At 32.5% G+C, this 27,314-nt stretch overlaps 5 protein-coding genes across 8 annotated transcripts; 3 read left to right on the top strand and 2 right to left on the bottom strand.

Annotated features, from left to right (window-relative positions):
- On the bottom strand, positions 1,086 to 5,511 carry LOC109356677 (histone H4). Its single transcript, XM_019600143.1, has 2 exons — positions 5,124 to 5,511; positions 1,086 to 1,097 (listed from the first exon to the last, which is right to left on the bottom strand). The coding sequence occupies exon 1, from the start codon at positions 5,449 to 5,451 to the stop codon at positions 5,140 to 5,142; it is 312 nt and encodes a 103-aa protein (XP_019455688.1). The 5' UTR covers positions 5,452 to 5,511; the 3' UTR covers positions 1,086 to 1,097; positions 5,124 to 5,139.
- Positions 1,747 to 3,209, top strand: LOC109356674. Its single transcript, XM_019600137.1, has one exon. It carries the CDS (start codon positions 2,092 to 2,094, stop codon positions 3,016 to 3,018), a length of 927 nt encoding a protein of 308 aa, XP_019455682.1. The 5' UTR covers positions 1,747 to 2,091; the 3' UTR covers positions 3,019 to 3,209.
- Positions 4,803 to 18,656, top strand: LOC109356678 (40S ribosomal protein S27-2-like). Of its 2 annotated transcripts, none has more exons than XM_019600145.1 (4): positions 4,803 to 4,807; positions 17,971 to 18,072; positions 18,193 to 18,221; positions 18,325 to 18,656. In XM_019600145.1, exons 1-4 carry the CDS (start codon positions 4,805 to 4,807, stop codon positions 18,449 to 18,451), a joined length of 261 nt encoding a protein of 86 aa, XP_019455690.1. In that variant the 5' UTR covers positions 4,803 to 4,804; the 3' UTR covers positions 18,452 to 18,656. The 2 variants fall into 2 exon arrangements, with proteins under 2 accessions (XP_019455690.1, XP_019455689.1); XM_019600144.1 differs by lacking the exon at positions 4,803 to 4,807 and adding an exon at positions 17,714 to 17,888.
- LOC109356672 (UPF0503 protein At3g09070, chloroplastic-like) lies at positions 12,280 to 14,139 on the top strand. The gene has a single exon (XM_019600128.1). It carries the CDS (start codon positions 12,406 to 12,408, stop codon positions 13,948 to 13,950), a length of 1,545 nt encoding a protein of 514 aa, XP_019455673.1. The 5' UTR covers positions 12,280 to 12,405; the 3' UTR covers positions 13,951 to 14,139.
- LOC109356676 lies at positions 14,655 to 15,657 on the bottom strand. Of its 3 annotated transcripts, none has more exons than XM_019600142.1 (3): positions 15,507 to 15,657; positions 14,890 to 15,344; positions 14,655 to 14,836 (listed from the first exon to the last, which is right to left on the bottom strand). In XM_019600142.1, the coding sequence occupies exons 1-2, from the start codon at positions 15,544 to 15,546 to the stop codon at positions 14,905 to 14,907; spliced, it is 480 nt and encodes a 159-aa protein (XP_019455687.1). In that variant the 5' UTR covers positions 15,547 to 15,657; the 3' UTR covers positions 14,655 to 14,836; positions 14,890 to 14,904. The 3 variants fall into 3 exon arrangements, with proteins under 3 accessions (XP_019455687.1, XP_019455685.1, XP_019455684.1); XM_019600140.1 differs by having other exon boundaries at positions 14,655 to 14,851; positions 14,896 to 15,344; positions 15,507 to 15,656; XM_019600139.1 differs by having other exon boundaries at positions 14,655 to 15,344; positions 15,507 to 15,656.

Below are 27,314 nucleotides of genomic sequence, written 5' to 3' on the forward strand. Positions count from 1 at the left end.
TTTTTACCTGTCAAACCAAAAGCTTTGCTAGCTAGGATTTTCCATATTCTTCTACCCTCCCACTACTCACATAAACAATTACAAGTAAAAAAATTATAATATGCAACAACAACAAAAATCAATGGTTATAATGATTTAAAATTGAAGCAATATGGATATGAAGATTATGACTTTTCTATATTTTTATCTTTTAAAATTGTAATTAGCATTGAAATTAGGGATTGATGTAATTAGCATTGGAATTAGAGAATGATGTTTATCTTCTTTTTTTTTTTTTTTTGACTAAATTATACTTACACTCTCTCTCTGAGAGTTTTAGTGAAATTACACAAACTACCTCTCACTTTTTTACACCTACACAAATCTCCCACAATTTTTATACCTTTCATTATTTCATTATACTAATCACCCCTGCATAAGAAAAATAACTGTAATATTTTAAACAAAAATGTGATAAACGCAATTAAGTTAAACAAAATATGATATATTTGGAGACAAATCCAAATAATATATGAGTTAATATTTCTTTATTATTTTTGGTTCGTAAGAGCGATTTAAACAATATTTCTTTAGAATTGTTGATGCATTTTGTAACAAAAAACAATAAAGATACATTAATTTGTATATTATTTAGACTTATCTACACAATATATCATGTTTTGTTTAACTTAATTGCATTTATCACATTTTTTGTTTAAAAGATTACACTTATTTTCTTATGCAGAGGTGATTAGTATAATGAAATAATGAAAGTATAAAAATTAGGGGAGATTTGTGTAGGTGTAAAAAAATGAGGGGTGATTTGTATAATTTCACTAAAACTCTCAGAGGGTGTAAGTGTAATTTAGTCAACAAACAAAAGATAAACATCATTCTCTAATTCCAATGCTAATTACATCAATCCCTAATTTCAATGCTAATTACAATTTTAAAAGATAAAAATATAGAAAAGTCATAATCTTCATATCCATATTGCTTCTCCGAAGCACAAGTGCACAACCACTTCCTTCTTTTTCTATATAAAAAAAACTTTGTCATTCACCATCTTAACTAATATACGACCACCTTTAGAAACCAAACAATTACCATTCACAACTCTCTCACCTCGTATTCAATTGTCATATTGACCCTTATCTTCTTCAACTCCTTCTCTCATATTGATGAGGACCAAAAAGTTAAATAAAAACATATAATGCCACATGGCAACATGTTTATAAATGTGGTAGCAGTGACAAGGCCTAATGTGTGACACCTCAACACTTAATTGATAGACACTAATGGAAGGATTAAACATAAAAATGGAAACATTTCAGGTTGCACGATATTATGTCACTCATGTTATAAGAAGTAATTGATCAGAAAAATATTTAATGATTAAAATTTTAACTTATGGATTATTTTTTTTAATTAATTATAATTGATGGTACATAAAGTAACATAAAATATAGGACAACAAATATGTTTCTCATATACTACATAGAACATCAATAATAAATATATAGATTAATTTGAAAGGAGTAAGAAAATAAAATTAAATATTTAAAGAAAATCGTTTCGAAACTAATAGTATCTCATATTCTCATGACTAATGATTAACTAACTATTCTTAGATAGCTAGTATTAAGATGATTAACTAACCATCCTATTTTTTCCAACTTGAAAAGTTGTAAGAAACTTTATAGAAATAACATTTGAGAGGACATTCCGTATACTCCTTTTGTTTCGGGCATACCTTGTTTCTATCCTCAAGATGGAGACTTTTTCTCCAAAGAAAAGAAAACAAACTTTATTGTCAACTCTATCTCTTCATTTCAAAGATCATCACCATTGCAGGTTCACCTTGCCATCAAACTTCAACAGTCAAAACACCTTTGAAAATATTATATATTTGTTGTTAATGTTGTTGATTATTTCTACATATTTTTCATGCTTGATCAATCGAAGGGTATCTAAAATTTTATTCTTTTCCTCATGAAACATTCAAGGTGAGGCCTATGCATAATTTTGTTTGGCATCTAAAGGATGTGATAGTAAATTCACAGACCGGCAAGGACATTAGAACCTGAGTTATAGTTTTGATGCCTTTTTTATATGACCCTTATGGCTTTCCTTCGTCCCTTTAGAGCACAATCAGTGTTAACACAAGGATCATCTATACCAGAGAAAACAACAGAAGAACCATTACCTAGTAAAGTTGCACAAAGCACTGTTACATGTTTTTATCAAACCAATGTTGCAGGCTATTGGAGAAATGTTTCAGTTTTATGGTGCAAGAACCTTATGAACCATTCCTTGCACATCACAGTTTATAGTGTTGGAGGTGAGTTACATTATAGCTGCAAGATTGATGTGAAGCCTTGGCACTTTTGGAGCAAAAAAGGGTACAAAACAATTGACATTGATGGGAATCAGGTAGAGGTCTATTGGGATCTCCAATCGGCTAAATTCTCCGGAAGCCCTGAGCCGATCAGCGATTACTATGTAGCTTTAGTGTCTGGTCAAGAGGTTGTGTTGTTGTTGGGAGATTACAAGAAGAAAGCATACAAGAGAACAAAGTCAAAACCAGCACTTGTTGAGGCCATGCTATTGGTGAAGAAAGAAAACGTGCTTGCCAAGAAAAGTTTCCCAACCAAGGCAAGGTTTGATGAGAAGAGAAAAGAGAGTGATATCATTGTTGACAGCTCAACTAGTGGTCCTAATGATCCTGAGATGTGGATTAGCATAGATGGGATTGTGTTGATTCATGTCAAGAACTTGCAGTGGAAGTTTAGAGGGAACCAAACTGTTATGGTTAATAAGCAACCTGTGCAAGTGTTCTGGGATGTGCATGATTGGCTGTTTAGTGACTCGGGCGCAGGGCCAGGCCGGTTCATTTTCAAGCCAGAAGCTGAGTGTGAAAAAGAGGGTAGTGGTGTTGAAGGTTGTGACAATGATGATAGCAGTGTTGGCTATGATTCAACTCTAAATATTGCTACCTTTGAGTTCTGCCTTGTTCTCTATGCCTATAAACTTGAGTGATAAAACATAGAGATCAATGAAAGAAAAGGGTAGCAAGGTTGTATATTAGTTGAATTAGGAGTATGGTGGATATAATTACTATTGTTAAGGATGCCAATTTATTTTACAAAGTTAAATCAGAAGACCTGGTTACTTGAAAACAGGATCCAAAGATTGATATGTGCAGGGAATTTTTTTATTATATCATTTTTCATGCCATTTATTTTCTTTTGCAAGTAATTTGTTCATGTTTCTGAGACTCTATCATTAGTAGTCAGTAATGAGTATCACAATTTCCAGCTAATCCAATCCAAACATGAGTTAGCAATACACAGGTTCCTAATTTTCTGTCGGAAAAGATGCTTGCAACAAGTATAGTGAATGGATAATATCATGATAATATCTACTCCACAAGAATGAAAAAGATTGTAATTTTTGTATTATCTTCTCTGTGCTATGTCTTCAAGTTCCACTCCAAAATTTACATAAAGAATCAGCATATGTATCTTGGATATTTCCGATTGGCAATTGCATTAGCCAAAGTTTGACCTTCAAGATGCACTATGGATAAGACTATGTTGAAATGAAAGGGGTATGCTTCATTCCATTGCTAAAATAATTATCATCAAAATATAATAACAGCATTAGTGTCAAACCTGTGAAGACAAAAGAACAAACATTTTTCTAAATTTGATAATATTGTTCTTCTCTAATGTATGTGAACAATTTAAATACCATTTATTATGTAGCTGCTATCTTACACAAATCACAGACATGAATCACACCATGCCCCTTGGTTAACATGCAAAAGAAAAAAATTATATTCCCTTGATCAAATCCACAGAACTGTTCACTAAAACATAAACTTTATACCATCATTCAAGATTTTCATAAACAAAAAGCATTTTCATGCAGTGATATCTCTCAAGCTCAATAATTGAAGAAATGGGCTAAGAAAGGAAAGAAGATACATTACAATTCCAGGCTGTGCCCTAGTGGTACAGAAAGAGAAGATACTTATTACTTTAAGTAGGACTCAAGAGGTGGAGAAAGGGGAACGGAGTTGGAGTAAATTAAGAGAAAAGTGTCAGACAATATTGGACGAGTTTTATTCTCTCTTCTGAATAAACTGACAAAAACTAAAAAACAAAAGAGAAGTGAGAGGGACACAAGCAAGGTGGTGATTTTGGTTTGAAAGATTTCAATTGAAAGCAGAAACAAAGGGAAAAAGGTGGTGGTTTGAATAAAACGATTGATAGAAAAGCCTTCAGTTTTTATATAAAATGTTACCACACTTTCAATTGGTACTACTCTTTTTTTTATCTTTTTAGTGATACAGAAAAGCAAGTGGACAGGTAAATGAGTAAATATATTGGTAAGGTCTTTGATCTATGCCTGTGGTTTATCTAGAACTCAGAATTAAGAAAAATCAACTTTACTTCATCTCTATTCAAATCTCTGAAATATAGCATACAACAGGATTTTATGCCACGACAAGAATTCCATACAGATTGTCTAAAGGATTAACTTGCAGGACTATCTTTCTCCTTCTGTTTTTCAATCTAGCTTATACTGCTCTTTTAAACAATTTAAACCGCTCTTAATCGATGAAAAACTTATACCAATCAATAGATACATTCATCAAGGCATCAAAATTATAATCATGTTGAAGCCAATCTGGCATACAGTGAAACTAACATTCTTCACCATCTGAACAATTAATGAACAAATCTCAACAACATGGTCAAGTGCTAAGATAAAATTTATAACCCTTGTCACTCTTTTATCTTTGAGGGAAAATTTCAAAATGGTGACAAGCAAGGGTAGGATCATGTGAAACTGTTTCATATCTAAAAGTGAAGCTTAAACCACCCACTCTTCAAACCAGCTACTAGCAAATTTGACAATCAAAACATGGTAAGTGGCATAGCTATGGTTCACCACTCATATAAAATTACCTACTGCTCTAATAATCGTTCACCAATAGACTATAAAAGAAGCTGAAGAACAAATCAACAGTAGCAAAAACTGAGAGAAGAAACTTAAATTACATAATGATATTCAAAATGAAACCATTGGTTGAATTACAAAACACTGATTTCTCCTCCTCACAAAATCCAAACCACTACTAAAACCCTAAACCTAACCTCCAAACCCATACAGGGTTCTTCCTTGCCTCTTGAGAGCATAGACCACATCCATAGCTGTAACCGTCTTCCTCCTTGCGTGCTCGGTGTAAGTAACAGCATCACGAATCACGTTTTCGAGAAAGATCTTGAGTACTCCTCTTGTTTCCTCATAGATCAAACCACTGATTCTCTTCACTCCACCTCTTCTTGCGAGCCTTCGAATTGCGGGCTTAGTGATACCTTGAATGTTGTCACGGAGAACCTTGCGGTGCCTCTTTGCTCCTCCCTTTCCCAATCCCTTACCACCCTTTCCGCGACCAGACATTTTCAGAGATGAATTGGAGAATTAGGGTTAATGGAGTTGAATTGGGGATTTAGGGTTTGAGAAAGGGAATGGCGATGGGGATATTTATGAACTTGGAGCGGGAATAAGGGAGGGTGTTGTGTTTGATCGTGGCCGTTTGATATGTTTTAATCTACGGCTGGAAGCATGATCCGTGGCTTGTCAAGTGGGTTTTTTTTAACGTTGATAGATAATTTTGGACGGTCAGATTGCTTTATATTAAGGAGCTACGGATCAGGATATTTATTGCTGTACTGCTTTGGTGACCGTCCAATGCTTCCGCCTTCACCTGCCACTGTATGTTGCATATATATTATCATTGTAACCTTAATCATTCATTTGTATTATTTTTATTTAAAGTCAATAATTATTAAAAATAAATAATAGATAATACAATTACAATATAAAAACTCTTACATTATTTATATATACGTTTTTTATCTTTATTTTTTGTTTTTATAATTGGAGTTGAATCCAAATGATATCAAAAATAGGGAAAACTAACTACTTTATAGGTAATTAAATATATTTTTATTATATTCGGTTTTGATATTATTTTTGAAGAAAAAATATTACACAGATTATTTTTTTATTAAAAATGATGTATTTTGGAGATTAGTAATAATACCAGTGTTGTGAAACCCGAGCCGGACGTCAAACCGGTAGAGGTCCCGTATTAGGTTTAACCGGTTTAAACGGTTAAACCATCCGGTCTGACCGGCTGATTTCGTATATAATTAATAATTTTTATTTATAAATATATAGTTATATATAAATATAAAACTTTATATAATTAATAATTATGTATAATTATATTGAAATAATACATTTTTATCTTTTTTGGACCGTAGTAAAATAAAATATTAGAACATTGTCCCATTTTTTTTATTTTTAAGTGAGCCGCCCGGTTTACTTCCCGGGTTAATCCGGTTTAACCGGGTATAACATGGTCGGACCGGATTTTTTTGGTTCAAAGCGGTTCAACTCTCATTCGGTTAAGACGGCAAACCAGAGCCGTTTTCAAGTCCGACCAGCGGTCAGACCGGTCGGATCGTCCGGTCCGGTCCTGTTCTAACAACACTGAATAATACTACTTAAATAAAAGTATGTAATGTATGGACAAGGATAAAGATTTGATGTTTTCAAAATATGTTCAAAATCAATAATAATATATTATGTTAATTAAAAAAAATATTTTTTTTTATTTTTTTATTTTTTCTTCATTGTTATTGATTTAGAACAAAAATTGGATCATATAGAGGATGTTAAAAAGGCCTATTAGCTAAATATCTTTCAACCACTTTAGAAAACTATGTTGCACTTAGCTATATGCTAAATGAAGCATATATGCTAAGCTCCAAGAGTCATTGATATAGTCCACAGTTTCATACACTATCTTTAGACCTTTTACAACAAAAGACTAGTCAAATTGTGCCAGAATGTAACCAAAAAGTTAGAAGTTGCAAACATCATATTTAGCAGTATTAATGCACATCAATCAAAATTGAAAATGAGAATCATGAAGTTTATCAATTTCACACATTATAAAAGCAAATTCAAATATCTCTCATGAAGTGAACGTATGAGTATGGAATCATTTTAATTAAAATACTTTTGTCTGTGGTATAACATTTTTTATATTTTTCGAATGAAATTACAATAGCAATCACTCAAGGTTTCATTACCCTCTAGACACATGCATGCGGTTGGATGTTCTCTACATTTTCACTATCTCACATAGATAAACTTAGATTTTCAAAAGGCATATGGGTTCCTGTTCATCTTACCAATAAGAAAATAATTGTTAAAAGCTTAGTATAATATGATGCCAAAAGCTACAAGATGACAATAAAAAAGGGTTATTAATGAGAAGATGGAGTAAGTAGCTAAAACAATTAATCTTTATGAATCCTAGATCCCAAGCTAATTAAAGACCTTAAAGCAAGTTCATAAGCTCTACATGAAGATTATTAGATATGTCTACAGATCCCATGAATCTACTAATCCAAGAACCTATATTGTCATGCAAAAGCCCTACATACATTATTTTACATGGGTTCCCTAAGGGGCTACTGATGACAACCTCAAGGGAGCTGCCTTAGAATTAGGATTGTTTTAACTTGAAGTCTTCAGCTTTTTAAGTAGTAATTCGGTTTTCGTGAATTTGTGGTTGTTTTGGTGAGGGCAATGGAAAATATTAGAAGGGGGGAGCGCCACGAGCAAGAATGCTTGATAAGCTAGTGTTATTCGTCGCAAGCTAGGAAGCTTGATAAGAATTCAGCAATGGTGGCCACAACCAACAATTGAGGTTTTTAGAAGAATTCTCTCAACTAAAATAAATACTAGGTTTTCTCAAAATTAAACTTGCTTTATAATGAAGAAGCCAAAGCTATAAATAAGCAATCTGCCTTGGCTAAAATAAACTAAAGATAAGTTTAAAGATAAAATCATAATTATCTTTGAATACTAAAAGATAATATCCTATTTAATCAAATCTGAAATGCAAACTAAAATCCTAATTAATCCTAAGATAATGTGAACATAATGAAAAGATAATGTTTGGCTAAGTTGTTAGTCAAAATAAATTTATCTTTACTTGAATCCTTGATTGTAGTTGTTCAACCTCTTAACTTTATCTCATTCTATTTAATCAATTTATTCTTAAGTCTACATGAGAATGAATTCTCATTTATTCATAACAATAAAAATAACCTAAGTTTAAAATAGATCATAAGGACATAAATGCCCTTCCTTTATGTAATCTCCAAGGTCAGTTGAGTCTTTTGTGACCTTTAAGGTTACTTATTTGGCTTTGGCCCTAGTCATAGGACCTTCATGACTTCTCTTGCCCTTTGAATCAAAGGTTGCCCTAGGAGGATTTACATCATCCCCTCCCCCTTCAAGGGAATTCGTCCTCGAATTGTCTTAAATCTTAACTTTCTTTTTATTCTTGCCATAATCTTTCCAAGAATGGCTAAGTGTAGAAAAAATTTCACTCATAGGGTTAGGAACTTCCTCAAGTGTAGGCTCGGCCAACACCTTGACTTTAACCTCATTTTCCTTCTTTTCTTCCTCAATCTTAGCCCTTAGCCTCTTTTGGTACTCATGGACTTGTTTAGGGCTCAGAGGGACTAACACCACCTTGTGACCATGGTACATAAATGAGACTTTGTTGGTGAAACCATCATGTCTAGTTTTCTTTTCCTATTGCCATGGTCTCCCCAAAATGTGGATGGCTTCCATAGGAGCCACATTACATAAGACTTCATCATGATACTGCCTATGGAGAACGGTATCATGACTTGTCTATCCACAACCAACTCACCCACATCACTTAACCATTGGAGTCGATAAGGGGTGGGATGTGGTTTAATTTCAAGGTCTAGGTTTGACACTAGCCTTTGGCTAACCACATTAGTGCAGCTACCTCCATCAATGATCAACATGCATACCTTGCCTTGGACCAAGCATCTCGAATGAAATAGATTATACTTTTGGTCCTCTTCATGCCTCTTGACTTGGCTGCCTAAGAGTCTCATCATCATCAAAATATCACCATCAGGCATGAATGTATCATCATCACACTCCTCTCCACTAGATGGTTCGGTTTGGGACTCAACGACACCATTAGTGATCACCATTGTCCTTTTTGTAGGACATTGAGAGGCAATGTGACCATGACCAAGACACTTGAATCATTTCACGTTTCTAGTCTTCCCATTAGTCTCCACGACTGGTTGGATGGTTTTGTGGCTGCCCACAGCCTCATTGGCCCTAGGGCTCTCCCTTTTCTGCTCATCATTCCAAGAATGGGACCTTGAAGTACTATAGGAGTACTTACACTTCTTCCTCTTAATTTGTTGCTCTACCTTCATAGCCTTTTGTATTAGATCATCCAGCTCCACATAAGGTTGCAAATCCACCACATCTTGGATTTCAGGATTCAATCTATGAAAAAATCTAGCCATTGTTGCTTCACGATCCTCATTGAGGTTGGACCTAAGCAAGGCTAATTCCATGGCTTTGAAATACTCATCAACTGTTTGGGAGCCTTGAGTGAGCCTCTGTAGCTTGTTATGAACATCCTTGTGATAAGAACGAGGCACAAACCTCCTTCACATTGCTCTCTTCATCTCAGCCATGTGTCAATGGCTACATCCCCACATCTCACTCTATCCTTTTGATGCTGATCCCACCAAATCATAGCATACTCTTGAAATTCAAGGGTTGCCACCTTGACTTTCTTTGCCTCTGAATAATCATGGCAATTAAAGACTTGTTCCATCCTTAATTCCCATGCCAAGTAGGCATCTGGATCATTTATCCCCAAAAAACTAGGGACTTTAACTTTCACACCATCCAGGTCTCCTCTAGGCTCGCAGTTTGGACTACCACTTGCACCATCTCTATGTCTCCTTTGCCCACGGGTTGGGCTAACATGACCACGACCAGGGCTGCCATGATCTCTATGTCTCCTTCTATGGCCACAGTTTGGTTCATTATGGCCACGGCTGCCATGTCTCCTTTCACTATCATAAGCACTTGAGGAATGATGCTTATCATCCTCATGTCTATCATGCATCAGCCTCTCCTCTCTTCTAGGCCTCATTCTTCTTCTTTCATGGCCATTTGGATTGTCATGTCTCTCATCCATCCTCCTATCATAATGGATCCTCAACTCCTTCAATTGTTGTTGAAGAGTTTGGAGTTGGGCATCCATCATGTTTTGAAGCCTCGCAGTCATAGAGTCTGACCTTGGTGAAATTGTAGGAGTCATCTCTAGACTTGACATCCTTCAAGCTAAATGTAGCTCTGATGACCACTTGATGACAACCTCAAGGGGATTGTCTTAGAATTAGGATCGTTTTAGCTTGAAGTCTTGAGCTTTTTAAGTAGTAATTCAGTTTTGGTGAATTATGGGAAATTTGTGGTTGTTTTGGTGAGGGCAATGGAAATTATTAGAAGGGGGAAACGCCACAAGCAAGAATGCATAATAAGCTAGTGTTATTCGCCATAAGCTAGGAAACTTGATAATAATTTATCAATGGTAGCCACAGCCAACAATGGAGGTTTTTAGGAGAATTCTCTCAACTAAAATAAACACAAGGTTTTCTCAAAATTAAACTTGTTTATTAATGAATAAGCCAAAGCTATAAATAGGCAATCTGCCTTGGCTGAAATAAACTAAAGATAAATCTAAAGATAAAATCCTAATTATCTTTGAATACTAAAAGATAATATCATATTTAATCAAATCTGAAAGGCAAACTAAAATCCTAAGATAATGTGAACATAATGAAATTTAAAGTCCTAAATTATCAAATAGATAAGATCTAATATAATCTGGTTGGTTTGTTGAAAAGATAATATTTGGCTATGTTGTTAGTCAAAACAAATCTACCTTTACTTGAATCCTTGATTGTAGCTGCTCAACCTCTTAACTTTATCTCCTTCTATTTAATCAATTTATTCCTAAGTCTACATGAGAATTAATTCTCATTTATTCATAATAATAAAAATAACCTAAGTTTAAAATAGATCCTAAGGACATAAATGTCATTCCTTTATGTAATCTCCAGGGTCAATTAAGTCTTTTGTGTCCTTCAAGGTTGCTGATTTGGCTTTGGCCCTAGTCATAGGACCTTCATGACTTCTCTTGCCCTTTGAATCAAAGGTTGCCCTATGAGGATTTACATCAGCTACCATCCACGTTCGAAGCAATAAAATCATTGTTAGGTCTTACCCATCGCACCCAACATTGGATCTTTTGAGATTGGACGTGGTCAGAATAAATATCTTCCATATCAACCATGGCCTGATGGATAGAATTAGTGAAGTGCCAAATTCCTTCTTCCAATGCTCCATGGAGTAGATGTTTCGGTTTCACAAAGCACACAAAGAATTGCCAAAAACTATTTATCAAAATTTTGAAATAAGTCATTATTGTTGAAACTCATAGCTTTCCATGGTACCATCGACCCAAGACAATCCCAAAGACAATGGCGTATTGTTTCATTGTCAATATTACATTTGTTGTACCTCCTTTGATACTGATACCACAAGTAGATCTGTAAGGACATTGGTTAGGATGGAATTATGACATAATTGCCAAATGAAAAACTGGAGATTTTCAGGAGCTTTGAGTTTCCAAATCCAACTCCATGCATCCTGATTAGTCTCCGAAGAAAGGTCTTGAGTGAACTATACATGGTCACCTTTAGCATCGTATTTTTCGTTCAAGTTATTCCCCATACATGATGATCCTGGCCCATGGGATGAAGGTGGAATCAATGCTTCTCGAACAGGTCCTCAATATCGGAAGGAATGATGGTTAAAATGTTCTCAAAATGTCAGGAGTTTAATGGAGACATCTTTGATTTGAAGATCGAGGTCGTGAGTATCAATATTGCTTATCATTGTACCAATAGGTCCTACTTCTAGCTAGTGATCAAACCAGAGTGAGACTTAACCTTCTTTAGTAATCAACTTATACTCATCTTGGAGTTGGTCCCTTGCTTTCTAGATCATGTTCTAAGATTGAAATTTGTATATCTTTTTGCTCAGGTGAATATTCATATTCAAAGTGTACTTAGCCAAAAGCATACGATCTCAAAGCTTGTCGTGATTATGCAAAAGATCCCAACTAAATTTCTCAATAGTTTGCAAGTAATGGTTGGAGAATTTGTAAGATTATATACATATATCATTTTTTCATATATTATTTGTAGGTTAAGGATAGTATTAGCAAAAAGAAAAGAAATAACAGTGAGTTATAAGTAGGTTGCAGATAGCAGATAATTTAATGAAGTGGATAGGATGAATAAATTTTGAATCCCTAAAGTTTGATGATTATGATAGTCCTATTACCTACCTTTCACTCTTTTTTCAGTTAACTTCCTTTTCACTGTTCTAACAACCACACACTCACTCTTCTTCATGACTTCCATTACTCACCGTTTCTCCACCTGTCACCGTCACCCTACCGTTCCCATCACCGGTTTCTGCGCCTCCTGTCTCTCCGAACGCCTCGCCGGTATCGTATCCCCCGTCAATGAAGACTCTCACCCACCGCCGGAGCTCCGTCGCACCAAATCTTGTTCCGGCGGCCGTGATGTTCCCTCTGACGGCGCTTCCGTTTCCGAGCCCCGTCGCTGGTCATGCGATGTCCGAGCGAGGAGCACTCTGTCAGATCTATTCAACGTCGACGATGAGGAGAAGAAGAAACGTCGGAATAGATCGGGTTTCGAAGTAGAAGTGGAGCGCGGGAATGGCATTGGAGAAACGGTTAGGGTTTGTGACGAGGAAGAAGGAACGAAGACGATGAAGGAATTCATAGATCTCGAATTGCGGAATAGGAAGAACGCGAGAAAAGATTTCAGGAGTTTCTGGCATGCGGCTTCTATGTGTAGCGAGAAATTGAAGAAATGGAGGTGGAATTGCAAGTTGAAGACAAAACGTAGTAGTTTCGGTGAAAAGGGTAATAGAAATGGAATTGGGGATTTTGAGAAACCTAGAGCGAGGCGATTGAGGGAATCTCAATCTGAGGTTGGAGAATACGAGTTTGGGAGAAGATCTTGTGACATGAGAAGAATCTCAGTGGATTACAATTCGCGGATTTCATTTGATGCGCCTCCTCGTGCTTCGTGGGATGGATATTTGGTTGGTAATAAAGCATCTCATAGGCTTTCTCCAATGATTTCCGTTGTGGAGGATGAAAATCACAAGGTTTTGATTAAAGAGAATGATAATATCAATAATGTAGCTAATTTTATTCCTGGTGGATCAACTCAGACCCAAGGTTACTATTCATGCAGGAGGAGTTTCGATAGATTGAACTCTCATAGGAGAAATTCGATAGCTGATGTTGATGAGTTGAAATTGAAGTCATTAAATGCAAAGGTGTCTCCTGCCACGACTGAGTTGTTTTATGGCGCAAAGTTGCTGATTACTGAGAAAGAATTGATGGATAGGAATGTGAATGTGAAATCTTTGAGAGATGTGCAATCTGATTGTGTTCTGGGATCTGCTTTCAAGAATGATTCAGATGTTGCAACTGTGGCTAGTCAAATGAGTTTCAAGAAGTTCCAAAATCGGCCCAAATTGTGGAATAAGTTAGTGCAGAGAAAGGAAGATAAGTTAGAGTTTGATGCAGGAGATGACATGGTTAAGAAGCCAGTTGCACTGTCTTGGCAAAAGCTGAGGAGGGTAGTTAATGTGCAACGGGACGAGTCTGTTAGCCAAAAACTTCTTCGTAGCTATAGTGTTAGTTGTAGACACCCTTGTAGAATGTATAGTTTTATCAACAGTTTGGGGGCTCTAGAGGCCAGAGGGAATGTTTCGAATAGCAGACAAGAGTTTACGCTTCAAAGGAACCAGAGTGCTAGGTATTCACCAAATAATCTTGACACTGGCTTGTTAAGGTTCTACTTGACGCCATTGAAGAGCTACAGACGAAGCAAGTCTGGAAAGGGTAGCCTTTAGGTTTTGCATCCAATGGCCAGAAATGTCTTGTAAATCTGTAATAAGTGTTGAATATTGAAGAATATCTGGTTGTAAAAACATATATAATGTATTGTTGTTATCCATGACATGAGTTAGATCATCTTGTTAGGTTTAGGTTGCAATTTTTCTCATGATGTTCTTAGAGGAAATGAAGCATTCTTTTCATCACATTGTTGACATCATGCTAAATTTTCTGATCTCAACGGTCGAGTAACAGCATGCACGACTCTTGATTTTGCTTAAATTCACACCAAGCTTATATTGTACGATGATTTTATTAGTTGTCAATGAAATGTCTATGAACTGGTAATTTGTTGCTTCAAGAGCTGCAATGACATTTCACTTCATACTGGACAAGATGAATATGTATCTCCCTAAATGCAGCACTAAAGGTCAGGGGCATTCTCATGCTAGATTCACATATCAGAGAGCAAGTTTTACATTCCTGATTTTAAAATTTGATATTTATGAGTTACGCTGTTATTTCTATCATCACTGTTCTTTGGTAGAGGAGAATGGTTGACATGGCCACTGAGTGGGTATGCTGGTGGCTTGAACGGAATGATCTTTTTGCCTCGAACCGCCTTAGATGGGCAAGCTGCCGCACTTTGAGCTGGTTGAGCCACACTGAATTGGCACACCGAGTGTTTTATTTTTAATCCGAAATCAGCTACAATCAGATCTAAGAAAACAAAACGAATCCTCATACAAAAGGGAAATTGCTGGGGAAGATACACAAGTCACATACATGTACATACATATTCATCAATAAAGAACAACATGGTGATTAGTTTTTTTGTGTCTACCATCATTTATTGAAATTATAAAATTGAAACACTGATAAATGCAAACTCAATATTTACTACCATGAATAGCTTTCCCAACATGCAGTGTCCTAACTTCAGCATCAAAGCAGAGACATAGACCTTTATCTCATTCCATGTCAAAGCCCTTCTCCTGAAGCTCAGCAATGACCTCATTCCTCATCCTCAACCACAGTTTCTGAGCTTCCTGGTCCAACTTCTTATCCTCCAGCTCCTTCTGGAAATTGAGTGAATCCTTATCACCCTCAACCATCCCCTTAGGACCGATGGTTGTTCCAATCATTCCACCCTTCTTAATGAATTCCTCCATTGCTTCTTCATCGCCCGGGTATGGGAACTCGCGCCGCTCGTACAAATGGGCTAGCTCCCACTCTTCCTTTGGCTTCGGCTTCAGTGTCCACCAACCCAGTGGTGATGTCTCATTGTATAACCATGCTGCACCAAAGATTGTGTAGGTGCAAAGCAAAGCCTTCCCAATTTGTTTCCAAAAATGGTAGTTATGTGGTCCCAACCCAATTTTCTTCAGGAAATTCTGCGCATGCTGCATTCCTGCATTGGTAGAAAATGGATACAAAAAAATTACAATGAGTTCTTATGTGAAACATTTCATCGAACACCTTGTGTGCAATATTGGATTTCTATAATTACAGAGGTGTATATTATACATATGGTATAAGCAGAAGTTGTGAAGGTATAGTTATAGAAAGGTACCAGTTACGGGTTGCGGTGACTGAAAGCGCTTACGAACCATTGCGAAGCTGAAACTTTGATGAATGCGAAATGAATTGGGAAAAGATGCGTTGTTAGTTACATAAGTTGCATTTGTTTATTTTTCTGTTTTGTTGGAGTTCGTGTATACCAATTTCATTGTGGGCCAATATAAGCCCCAAGCTGTCGGCTACCCATCGACCCATTTAATATATCTCTAATTCACGTTATTTGCACGCGGAAAGACTTGTGAATATCTATACATATAAAGATAATCAATAAAATTTTGCAAATATATTAAAATTTATAAATAATAGTACCAACAAATATAAATATACTTGTATCCAAATATGACGTGTTGTATATGTTTTCATGCAAGTTTTTCACATTTCCATGGGATTGGTAATATTATACGAGAGAAAATGATATATCACTTTACTAACACTATGTTTGGTTAAGAAGAGAAAATAAAAGGAAAGAAAGTAGAAGGAAAGAAAAATAGTAGAAAATGAGATGATAATTTTATTGTTTGGTATGATTGAAAATGAAAAAAAAGTAAGAGGAAAGAAAATATATAATGTGTATAAAATAACATGAGTGTCCTCATTAATTTAATATAAAAAAAATTATGTAGTAGGTCTAATATTTAAAAACTAAATTTTATTATTACAAATTACAAAAATAATTTTTTTATAATATTAATTATTATTTTTTAATTAACATGTAAATTATAAAGTTTAATATAGTCACTTTTGTTTATAAAATTCAATAAAAATCATTAATATCATATATTTCTTCTCACTAATGTAGTTAAAGAAATTATAACTCATATTTGATAATTACTTTTATATCTCTAATCATCTCACTTTTACGCATTTGTGTTTTGTGTTTATAATTTAATTATTATTTGTAATTTTATATTGAATTTTAAGAAATTATGATTTTTTTAACTATATTTCTATTGAGCATATACAATTACTATTTATTTGTGAGTTCATAAGTAATAAAATTAAAATTAACTAAACTAATTTCACATATAAATAAATACAAACAAAAAAGTTCATTACATATGTTTATTTTCACCTAGAATATAGTTCTTCCAACTCACTTATGATGTAAGGACAAAATTATAAATTTCTATGGTTTTCTTTCCTTTGTGCATTTTCATTCCAAAATAGGGGTGAAAAGTTTTTTGGTGGGGCCCATGTGCATTTTTTCTTTCTCTCCTATTTTATGTTGGAACCAAATGATGGAAAATAACATTTTCCACTCTTTTTATTTCCTCTCATTTTCTATAGAACCAAACATAGCATAAATCTTCATACCCACTAAAAATTAACATATATTACAAAGTGATACTTAGTAATTATTGGTTTATGAGTGACATGTATCACATTCTTGTGAGTATAAAAATTTAGTAAGAATATATAACATTACTTATTATCTGAGTATATATGTGGGTAATCATATTAACCTAACCCAAATTTGATGGAGTCAAATTAATTTAATTGGATTTAGGTTTATTTTTTCAACTGCATTTGTATTGGGATTGAGTTTGACAATGTCCGAACCTCAACATGCTCGAATCATTTTTATATATAAAGGGTTCTATAAAATTACCTTTATATGTGTTCGGGTTGAAGGCTGAAATAGATTCAAGATCGTATAAGTGGCACCTAAAACCTTATAGTTGAAATGAGGTGCATACGTGAGGGATTTAGGATCAGGTTTGGGGAGGACTTGTGTCAATTGCCATCCCTTATCTCTCATTCACCATTTCCTTGTTAGGATAATCATACAAGTTTTCTAAATTCTAGAATTGTCGATGCAAGTTAAACTCAACCAGCATTCACTAAATTGCCATAGGTGGTTGAGGAAACTAGTAGAGTCATATTCACTTACAAAAGGTAATGTTATAAATTTATTAGCTAATCAAATTCAAACCACCTTATGTTAAAGAGGGAGTTGAATTAGCTGATGAAAATTTGAATTCGAGAAAAATTAAAAAAACAAAAAGCATTAGTTTTTTCGGGCTAATTTTTTTGTTGGATTTTCAATAGATGAAATTTCCATTGTGATAGAGTTTAAGAATTTAAAAATTCATTCTTTTTATGGAAAAATAATTTATTGAAAATAAGTGATACTATTTTCCAATAGAAAAAAAAATTATTTCCCAAATAGGCACTCGTTATTCTCTAGCTCTAGTTAAGGCCCAATAACATTAATCGAGACAGGCCCAATTCACCTTCGATAACCCCCTTTAACCTATATTTTCCCACTCCCTTCTTTCTCTTCTTCCCTCTCGCCGCCATTGCCTTTGTTCTCTTTGTTCCTGCGCTAATCTACTTCTTCTCTTCAATCTGCTCCACATTTTCTGTCAAAATGGTTAGTTACATCCTACCCATTCTTCATTCTTTCATAAAGTCTATTTTTTTAACAAAGAGTTTCTCTCAATTTCCATAAACAGGTTCTTCAGAATGATATTGATTTGCTTAATCCACCAGTTGAGCTTGAGAAGAGAAAGCACAAGCTCAAGCGTCTTGTTCAGACCCCAAATTCCTTCTTCATGGTATTACTATATGCTTTTTTTTATATGATCATTTTGATTATTCTGATTTTAAATAGTAATTTGATTTCTTACTCTATACTTATATTAATAAGTAATGTTGAGACCTTGTTTTTATTCTAGGATGTTAAGTGCCAAGGTTGCTTCAATATGTAAGTCATGTATTTCATATTTGAGGGGTTGGTTTTGTTTCTAATAGCTTAATTAATTAATTGATTAATGTGATTTTGATTATGCTTAACTTTTTTTATGCAGAACCACTGTGTTTAGCCACTCTCAAACAGTTGTAGTGTGTGGAAACTGCCAAACTGTTTTATGCCAACCAACCGGAGGAAAGGCGAGGCTTACCGAAGGATGCTCTTTTAGGAAGAAGGGAGATTGAATGGTGCCATAACTTTTATTTGTTCACATGATTTGAGAGATTCAATTTCTAAGTTTAAGATGGAATGAACTTTAGTTTTTATATATTGATTTTGTTAAGTTGTAAGGCTTCTTTTGTGGTTTTGTTGGATATGGATTTTCTAATGTATGTTCTAGAGAGTTTATTGCATCTTTAAAGAAATTCGGGTATGATTTCCTTGTGTTCATGTGCATGTGATACAGGCAAAACTGATTCATAAACATTAGACATTGTATTACACTACATGTCCTTTGGTCTCCCAATCTATATACTAAGCATTCTTCTTTATTATTAATCATGCATGTGAGTGCTGCATCTGTAGTAGTTTTTTGTTGTGAGAGCAGCATACACCTTCGGGGGTCGTTAGAATCGGCTGTGACTTGAAGGTCATGTTAGAGTTTCAAATCGCGGAAACAACTTGTCAAGGGCAAGACTATGTAATCTCCATCCCTAGACTCACTAGGTGTGTATATATTTTGTTGTGCTCCTTTAAGTATGTATCCTTTATTATGCAACTGCTGATAGCCCTCTACTGTTTCTTCATTTTCATATTTTTCCTAAGCTTACAACATTAATACTATCACGTTTAGGATAGTGATGTATCTACTAGTCTACTACAGCATCCAAAGCATCATTCTATCTTTATTTGGATTAGTTGCTAATGCATTTATACTCAAGTTTATAGATGTAACAATATTGTATACCCTGGATCATGAACTTTTGCTTTAGGAAAAATGTTCTATGCGAAGAGTGGGATAAAGCCAGGTTATTTTGTTAATCTTAACTTGAGATTCTCTATTTGGTATTTGGAAATTTGTAATCTCTCGATGAACTGTTTGGTGTTTAGTAAGTAATGAGCGATATGCATACACATATTTATGGAGTGAGATAACAGATGAATATCCCAAGTAATCAGCCATATGCATATACATATTTATGACAAACTGAAACCTACCAATAAGTGTCACCCATAAAAAATATAAAACAAAATATAGAAAATTAAAAACTTTTTGTGGCAATTACTTTTATACCGTGTCACCATATTGGTGTAGAAATTAGATGTCAAAATAACGGGTATGTGATTGTAGTGAAAAATAATTTACTTAAATTAACTCACAACAAAAGAAAATAAAACTGTTTGGAGTTGTGGGATTAAGTTGAGGGAAAAAATTATTTGAAGACATAATTAGATATAAGTGTATTTATATTTATTTGTGGTATCATTTATGACTAAATTTTAATTAGAATTAAACTTTTAATTCGTTATATCGGGTGTCTCTACATTAGTGTTTCCATTGTGGGATAATGGTTTGACCGGTGAGGTTATGGGGTTTGTGGTATGATGACAAAGATGAGTAAAAATAACATGTGTTTGAGAATTGTGAGAGTACAAAGAGGAATGGAAAATAAAGAGGAATTTTAAGGTTGTTAAAAAAATTGGGTTCAAAATTAAAAATATAGGAACAGAAAACTGCACTACATTTCTTTAGGTCATAAGATTGTAAGTGGTTTGATTGGACAAACAAGAAGTCTAGAACCTAGAGGAAGAGGAGTTTGGAAAAGAAAATTCCAAATTTAATTTGGGGCGTAATATTTAGAGCTTAAACTAATATTTGTTGCATACATCTTAATCTAGTGATTTAAGATCTCGCCGAATCCCAAACAGACCAACAACTCAACCTAATACTCCCACTTTGCTACTTCTAGCTTTGCCTCACCAACCATATAACTATCTAAGCAACAATTACTCCAGTTTAGTTGAATTCCAAAATACTAGTTTTAAACCTGCAACTTCACATAAGTAACATGCATACGTTCACACACAAGATTATGTTTCCCCCCAGAAAAACACATTCACAACCTTGTCTATATACACATAGGTAAGTTACAAATGAGGTGAAGTTCAAAGTTACTATTTTAGGTTCAAATATAAGCCTCTCTCACTATTATTTTATCATGCAACCTATTAGAGATGCTATAGGATGAAATGAGTTGAAAACCCACTTGTAGCTTTCAGCCCAATGATTGAATCAAGAGTGCTATGACCCCATTATTAATAAAGTGAACAAAATAGAAGATCTTGCCAAAAATGCTGATGCCCTTAGCAATGGTCCACAACCACAAGGGATGGCATTTCGAAAAAAATGGTGGGGTGAAAGAAAGTTGTGTCGGTTCAAAGGTTTTGTGTTTAATTTTTGTGGAGTCCATTATTGTAAAGTGATCTATAATTATCATTATAACCATTTGTGTATAGAGTGGTAGCATATCTTAACTTTAATGGGTACATTATAATCAATCTCTTCCTAAACTTGCACCATAATTATATGTTGCTTCATGATATTTCAAACCAAGTTTAACTGCTAAATCACAATAAGATGAGAAAGTTGGTCAACGAGAAAAATAGAAAATTGAAGTTTCACTAAAATGGACTATTTTGATAAACACCAAGAACAACTAGAAACAAGAACAAAAGAGAAAAAAATATATTATATTAGACCTTTAACAAGGTCATAATTCAGTCAAGGTTAACATAAAGCAAAACAACATAATCTTAAAGTGCAAAGGTAGAAATAATTAAAGTAAATTAATACTAATGCTCTAATGAATGTTTATGTGGCTTAATGCTTCCAACAAAGCCAGATCCACCTTGTAGAAAATGGAGACAAATGCTTCCACTAAATTTAAAAAGTTTATATTATAATATAGTAAGTAGTTTTGTATTATTAACCTGACCTCATTGTCTAGTTTTAAAAACATTATATATTGTCACGTTATTCTCTCATCATTTTCTTAAAAAACAATATGAAAAAGAGAATGCAAAAGTTTGTTAATGGTTTAAAAATGTATTTTAATCAAGATTGACCCAAACAATAATTGGCAATTAATTTTTTATGTATAGAGATAATTAAAGTAAAAAAAATTATCAACAAAATATTTTTCATACACATGATATAAATCAAAATTTTGACTTCATAATTAAGAAACTAATTTATTTATGCCCTACACCTTGTGGGGTGATTAAAAGGTATTTTATTAAATAACTTTTTTATCATTGTTTCCAATTATTTGATAAAAATATTTGAAGAAAAGAGTTAGGTGTAGACGTGTAGTGGGATCATTGATTCTTGGCTGGATTTGCATGCTCGCACATGAATGACTAAGTATACTAAATTAACATATACTTGGAGACCCTAATGAAGGTTGAAACTATTTCCCAAATTGATCACATTTTCTGACTTTTCTGCCAAGAATCTTTCCTTTAATGGAAACTATTTGGTGGTGAGTTATGTCACCAAAACCCATTTACTTTTTTTATTAATAATGTTCTTTTTATTTTATTTATACACCAAGGAATAAGAATCAAATCCAGCTCTCTAACTTTGATGAGATTGGAAAATTTTATTGAAGCTTACAAATCATTGGATCTATATCTTTCATTTTTTTTCAACAATTGCACATCCCTACAATACCACCAAGGGACATGTAATACATTCCTTATATTTATATATTTACATATTTACATAACTATAGTTTGAAAATACATTCCTTATATTTATATACTCTTTGCTTTTAATTACTTCCCCATTTACACCTAAGTTTTCACTTACCTCACCAATGCTACGTAAACTTTACACAATAGAGGTTCTTCTGAAGAAAATTTCTTGGAGGTTTATTCTGAAGGTATGCTTAAAAACATCATGCATGTCTCAGTTACTAAACAAACTGAAGTTATTATAGGAACTATTTAGTATTTATGAACATATCTTGTTTGGTTTAATTATATTTTTTATATAAACATCATGTACATAGATTGGAAAATTTTCAGAATCACATCCAAACACACACTCAGGTTTTAATTTCTTAATGTATCCATACAAAAATGTTGATTCGTACAAAAGAGTAAATTGACATTGACAATTAATTTATTTATAAATTCATGTCCACTGATAAAATATATTTATTAATTTCAGATGCCAACTTACCTCTTTTGGATAATTAAAATACGCTCCATGACATACATTAAAAATATCATTTTATTATTGTCAAATTCATATTGTCTTCTTGAATATAATCAATTATCTATGTTTACTATTATTTTTTTGGTACTATAAAAGATATCTCATTATCTTTTGGGTAATGAACTATTCTTTTTTTGAGGTGTGTAACTAACTGATTGCTCCCTAACAAGTATTACTCACATAAATTGAATCATTAACTCTTTGATCTTTCTCGAGATCTAACAGAATTTTACGCTATTTAACCAATGCATTGATGATATACTTATGCTTATTGCAAGTACTGGCTAGTAGTTCATATTATGTGCATCTAATGTCAAATTCATATTCCACTTATTATCTATAGTTCTGATCTCCTCCATATTTATTGTTGTAACACGAATTGTGTACTTTTATATATTATAATTTTAATTTTGTTTAATTTTAGTTTAATTTTCGTAGACAGCATTAATAAATTAAATACTAGTTAAGAGCCATGGTTTTGAGTTTTGATATTGGATGGCACAAATTTATCTCACTAATAATATAATAACCATTTTCTATTTCTAAGTCCATTACATCCCTTTTTAAAGCAAAAGTTGGAAAGATTGACCACTGACTTTTTAGCATGTGCAATACATGAGTTGTTAATCATTTTTTATCAATTAATTTTGTCTGCTATTTTTAAAATGTAGCACAATTGACATGTATGTTGATAGTAAATAGTATTTTTGTATTTAAATATATACAATAATACTTTTAACACAATAACTGATAATATTGTTTTAAATAAATATTGTTTAGTTTAGCAAAGTTTTAATTTAAATTTAAAACAAGAAGTACACTATATTGTCGTTAAGAATCAAATATTTCATTTTAATTGCTCATTATCATAATTCCGATTTTTTATTTCAATAATTGAGATGAAAAACATATGGTACGTGTCACCTTTAAAAACGAGTTAGGTTAGATGATTGTCAACTTTTTATTTCTTCCTAAAAGTATAAAAAAATGTGAAAAATAATGAATATGTTGATTTGTAGTAATTTATTGCAAAATTTTAATATGTGACATAAGCTCGTGCACATAGTGTATATGTATTGTCATTTAATTCAATACATATATATTAAGGAAGTTAGTGTATTATACTTTAAAATTATTACTGTATTTTATCTAATATTAGGCATTTTTATCGGTATTATACAGATCATATAAATTAATTAAATTCGTTAATTTTAAAGAAATTTTTTGTATGGTATTACAACTTTAACCTCATAAGTCTTCTTAGAATGTTATAAAATGTTTTATAAATGCATGAAGGTGAAAAACAATAAATGTTACATTGAAGTATAAAAATCAACTAGGATCACTAAAATCTTTAGAATATTGCCTTATAATAAAGACTACATACCATTTTTTAATGGGGCTCATATAATTTTATAAGCCTTACAATGAAATGAGAAAGAAGAGAAGAAAATGAGCAATTGTCAAAGCACATTTTCAATGATTTAAACTCTTAACACTACAATGAAGAATGCTCTTTCTCATTGTAATTGTTGAAAAAATGATAATAAAGATTTAATATATAAATAATGAAATATTATATTTTAAACAAATAATAAAATATTCTGATTCAACAATTATTATGTCTACACCCAGACATTTTGATTCAACAATTATTATGTCTGTTTCTTTAATATAATATTCGATGATGTATGTGATGCGGGGTCACATTTTGTTTATTTGAACAGAACAGCACCATTATGTAGCTGTATTCTGTTTAAATGAGATACTAACAACAACATCAATGAAATTTAAATGGGAAATATCATAAATTGCATTTTGCTCCCGTGAAGTTAATTTATGCATTCAACAAACCAAAACAATTTATTAGATCTTATTAGGGATGATAGTTGGATCTAAATTAAACATATTTGGTTTTGGGACAAATAATATGTCAATTGAATAAAGCTTCGAGGTATTAATGTAATTTGCATTATTAAATTTGTGGCCATAACTAAGGAAATATGAAACGTCATAATTTGAGTAACATGAATAATTTGTTACTTATTGTGATTAATTTCCTCACTATTATTACAATATTAATTTGATTCAATATGACGTTTAAATAGGAATCCATACCATGTAGTGTATAAGGTTTTGAATAGTGCAAATGAACCCAGTAATCAAAACCTTACATTTACCTGTTTACAATCAATCAATCTCCTTTTTAAGCTCTATATGTCTTGTTTTAGAAACATAATCTTCATATCAATAATTAAAATAATTAGGGCAGTCCCAATAAACATAGATGTGGAGTTATGCTTTGAATATAACATTTTCCGTGAGTCATAAAATGGTCAATCGGTAAAGATGGAGAGGGAGTTGAGTAATAAGGAGGTTGAAGATTCAATTTTCAACCATCGCAAAATATTAACATATTAACACGAGCACTTTACATCTCGGTGATAATATTAAACCCAATTACTAGGAAGGGGAGACAAATAATTATAATCTCAAAGAATCTTACTGTAGCTACGAATTCTTTACAACTTGTTCGTGTGCAAAAATCCACATGTTTTATAAGATTAAATAATCTATATATCAAAATTATGGTATTAATGGATGATGTTGTAACATTAAATGTTACCCTAGCAAAACCAAACTACAAATACTAATTAATAAATAAATAAAAATATTTATGTAATTACAATATAATAGACTTATAATTTTTATAATGTCATTATATCATTCACAATTAATAACATACAAATGATAGAAAATATTTTTTTGGTACTATCGAAAGTATTATCACCTTGTTAAGTAAAGAACTAATCTCTTTTGGGGTTCGTGGTCGTCCCTCCCAACAAGTGTCACTCTTAGGAACTAACTCACGACCTTAGAAATTTAATGGACCTTACAACACTAGATCAACGCTTTGTTTATGAATTATAGACAATATAATAGGATAATGATCCTCTATCTCAAAAAGATCATGTTCTCATGTACCATGTCAATCAAACTCCATAGAATAATATACAAATATTAATTTATGTTATTACAATTTTTATTTTTAGTTAAATAAGATTTTCTGATTAGATGTGGACATCAAGTGGGACATGAATGAGGACAAGTGATCCCATCTAATATAATAACATTATAAAAATGATATATTTTTCTAGTAAATCATTCTACTAATTTTCATACACAAAAAAGTAACATATGTTATAAGATGATAATTTATTTATTACTGATTGATTTACAAGTAATATATATCACTATCTTCTAGGTAAAAGGATTAATATCAAAATTTATTAGAAGATATAACATTATTCTTATAAAAATCTTCACATTGTTAAATAAATAATTAAAATAAGGAATAATTTAACCCCAAGCTAATTCCTTAAACAAGAAGAAACTTGAACCACTCTGAATGAAGACTATTTAAGAATTTTGAATGGTGTGATGAGGATGATGGCGTGGAAGAAAGTGATTGGGTAGTTGGGGCAGCAGTGTTCAGGTGATTAAAGCCAATAGGAAGAGGACATGTGGAAGGGTGGGACCATGACAAAATCATATTAGTTATGTCGTAACTGTACATGGGACCAATCGCATCAACTTGCTGGTTACTGTCATTTACACTAAGTATAATTAAGAATACATCATTTGTCACAAAAAGTATGTCAACTCATGTGTCATTTTTTTAATTGGTTAAAAAATATATTTTATTATTAATTTTTAATTTAAATATATTTTTTCAACTAATCAGAAGAAATAATACATGTAACACTTTTGTAAATGATTCTTGTATGTGATGCTACCCTTAGCTTCACCAAAATTTGCTCCTTGTTTTCTTTAAATAATTAAAATGAATTATAATTTTCCTTTTATTTTTATTTTTAGCTATGGTATAAATAAAAACTAAAGTGTTAAACTCGACTATTAGAGTGGATTTTGAGCAAAATTTAATGAGTAACTTTGTATTTGAAATTAACTAATTTATTACTTCAAAATATATTGGAATTATCTGCATAAAATATATTTCCTTTAAGTTAACTTTTAACATATAAATCGAGGTTAATGTAATTCGAAATAAAACCACTTCCACTAATGTTGCTGTTTTTGATATGATTAAAGTTACAATTATAAACTTATTCCATTAATGGAATAATACTAACATTTTTTGACCACTAGAAACTAATCCTTTTAAAATATAAAGATCACTGAAATAATTTTTGTTTCTATCCACCAACATGTTTAAACTTTAAAGAGCTTATTTATACGTGAATCATATAATTATTGTAAGTAAATAACTCAAACAATTTTAATGCATTGTTGTTAATATACAAAATTTTATTTTATTTTATCATTTAATGATACATTAAACATATTAAATGTTATAAGTTCATATGATTGAATGATAATGCAAGGTTATGCACACTACAACTAAATTTAGTTTTAGTTTAACAGTCTTCAAAGTATTTGATAAGTGATATAGATTAATAAGTTGATGTATGCCCATAAATTTTCCTATACACATAAATTTCAAGGTTGAATTTAAGATTACATACTTATTCACTTAGTACAATGTACTCATTGATGAAAAAATAAATGCAGTTCAGTATATAGGTTAGAAGTACACCTGAATCAAATCTAATAATGGCAAATAGCATAAACTGATAAAAGTGAAGTTAACATTTGAACTTGACTTAAAAAAATTAAATTAAACAATAAGCTTAAAATGCATACTATTGTACCAAAAAAGAAAATATAAAGGCATTGATCTAGTGGTATATGGTCTTGCTAGATTCTCAGGGTCGAAAGTTCGATTCCTGGGAACGACACTTGTT

Source organism: Lupinus angustifolius, chromosome LG09, assembly GCF_001865875.1.
Source record: "Lupinus angustifolius cultivar Tanjil chromosome LG09, LupAngTanjil_v1.0, whole genome shotgun sequence".
Lineage (NCBI taxonomy): Eukaryota > Viridiplantae > Streptophyta > Magnoliopsida > Fabales > Fabaceae > Lupinus > Lupinus angustifolius.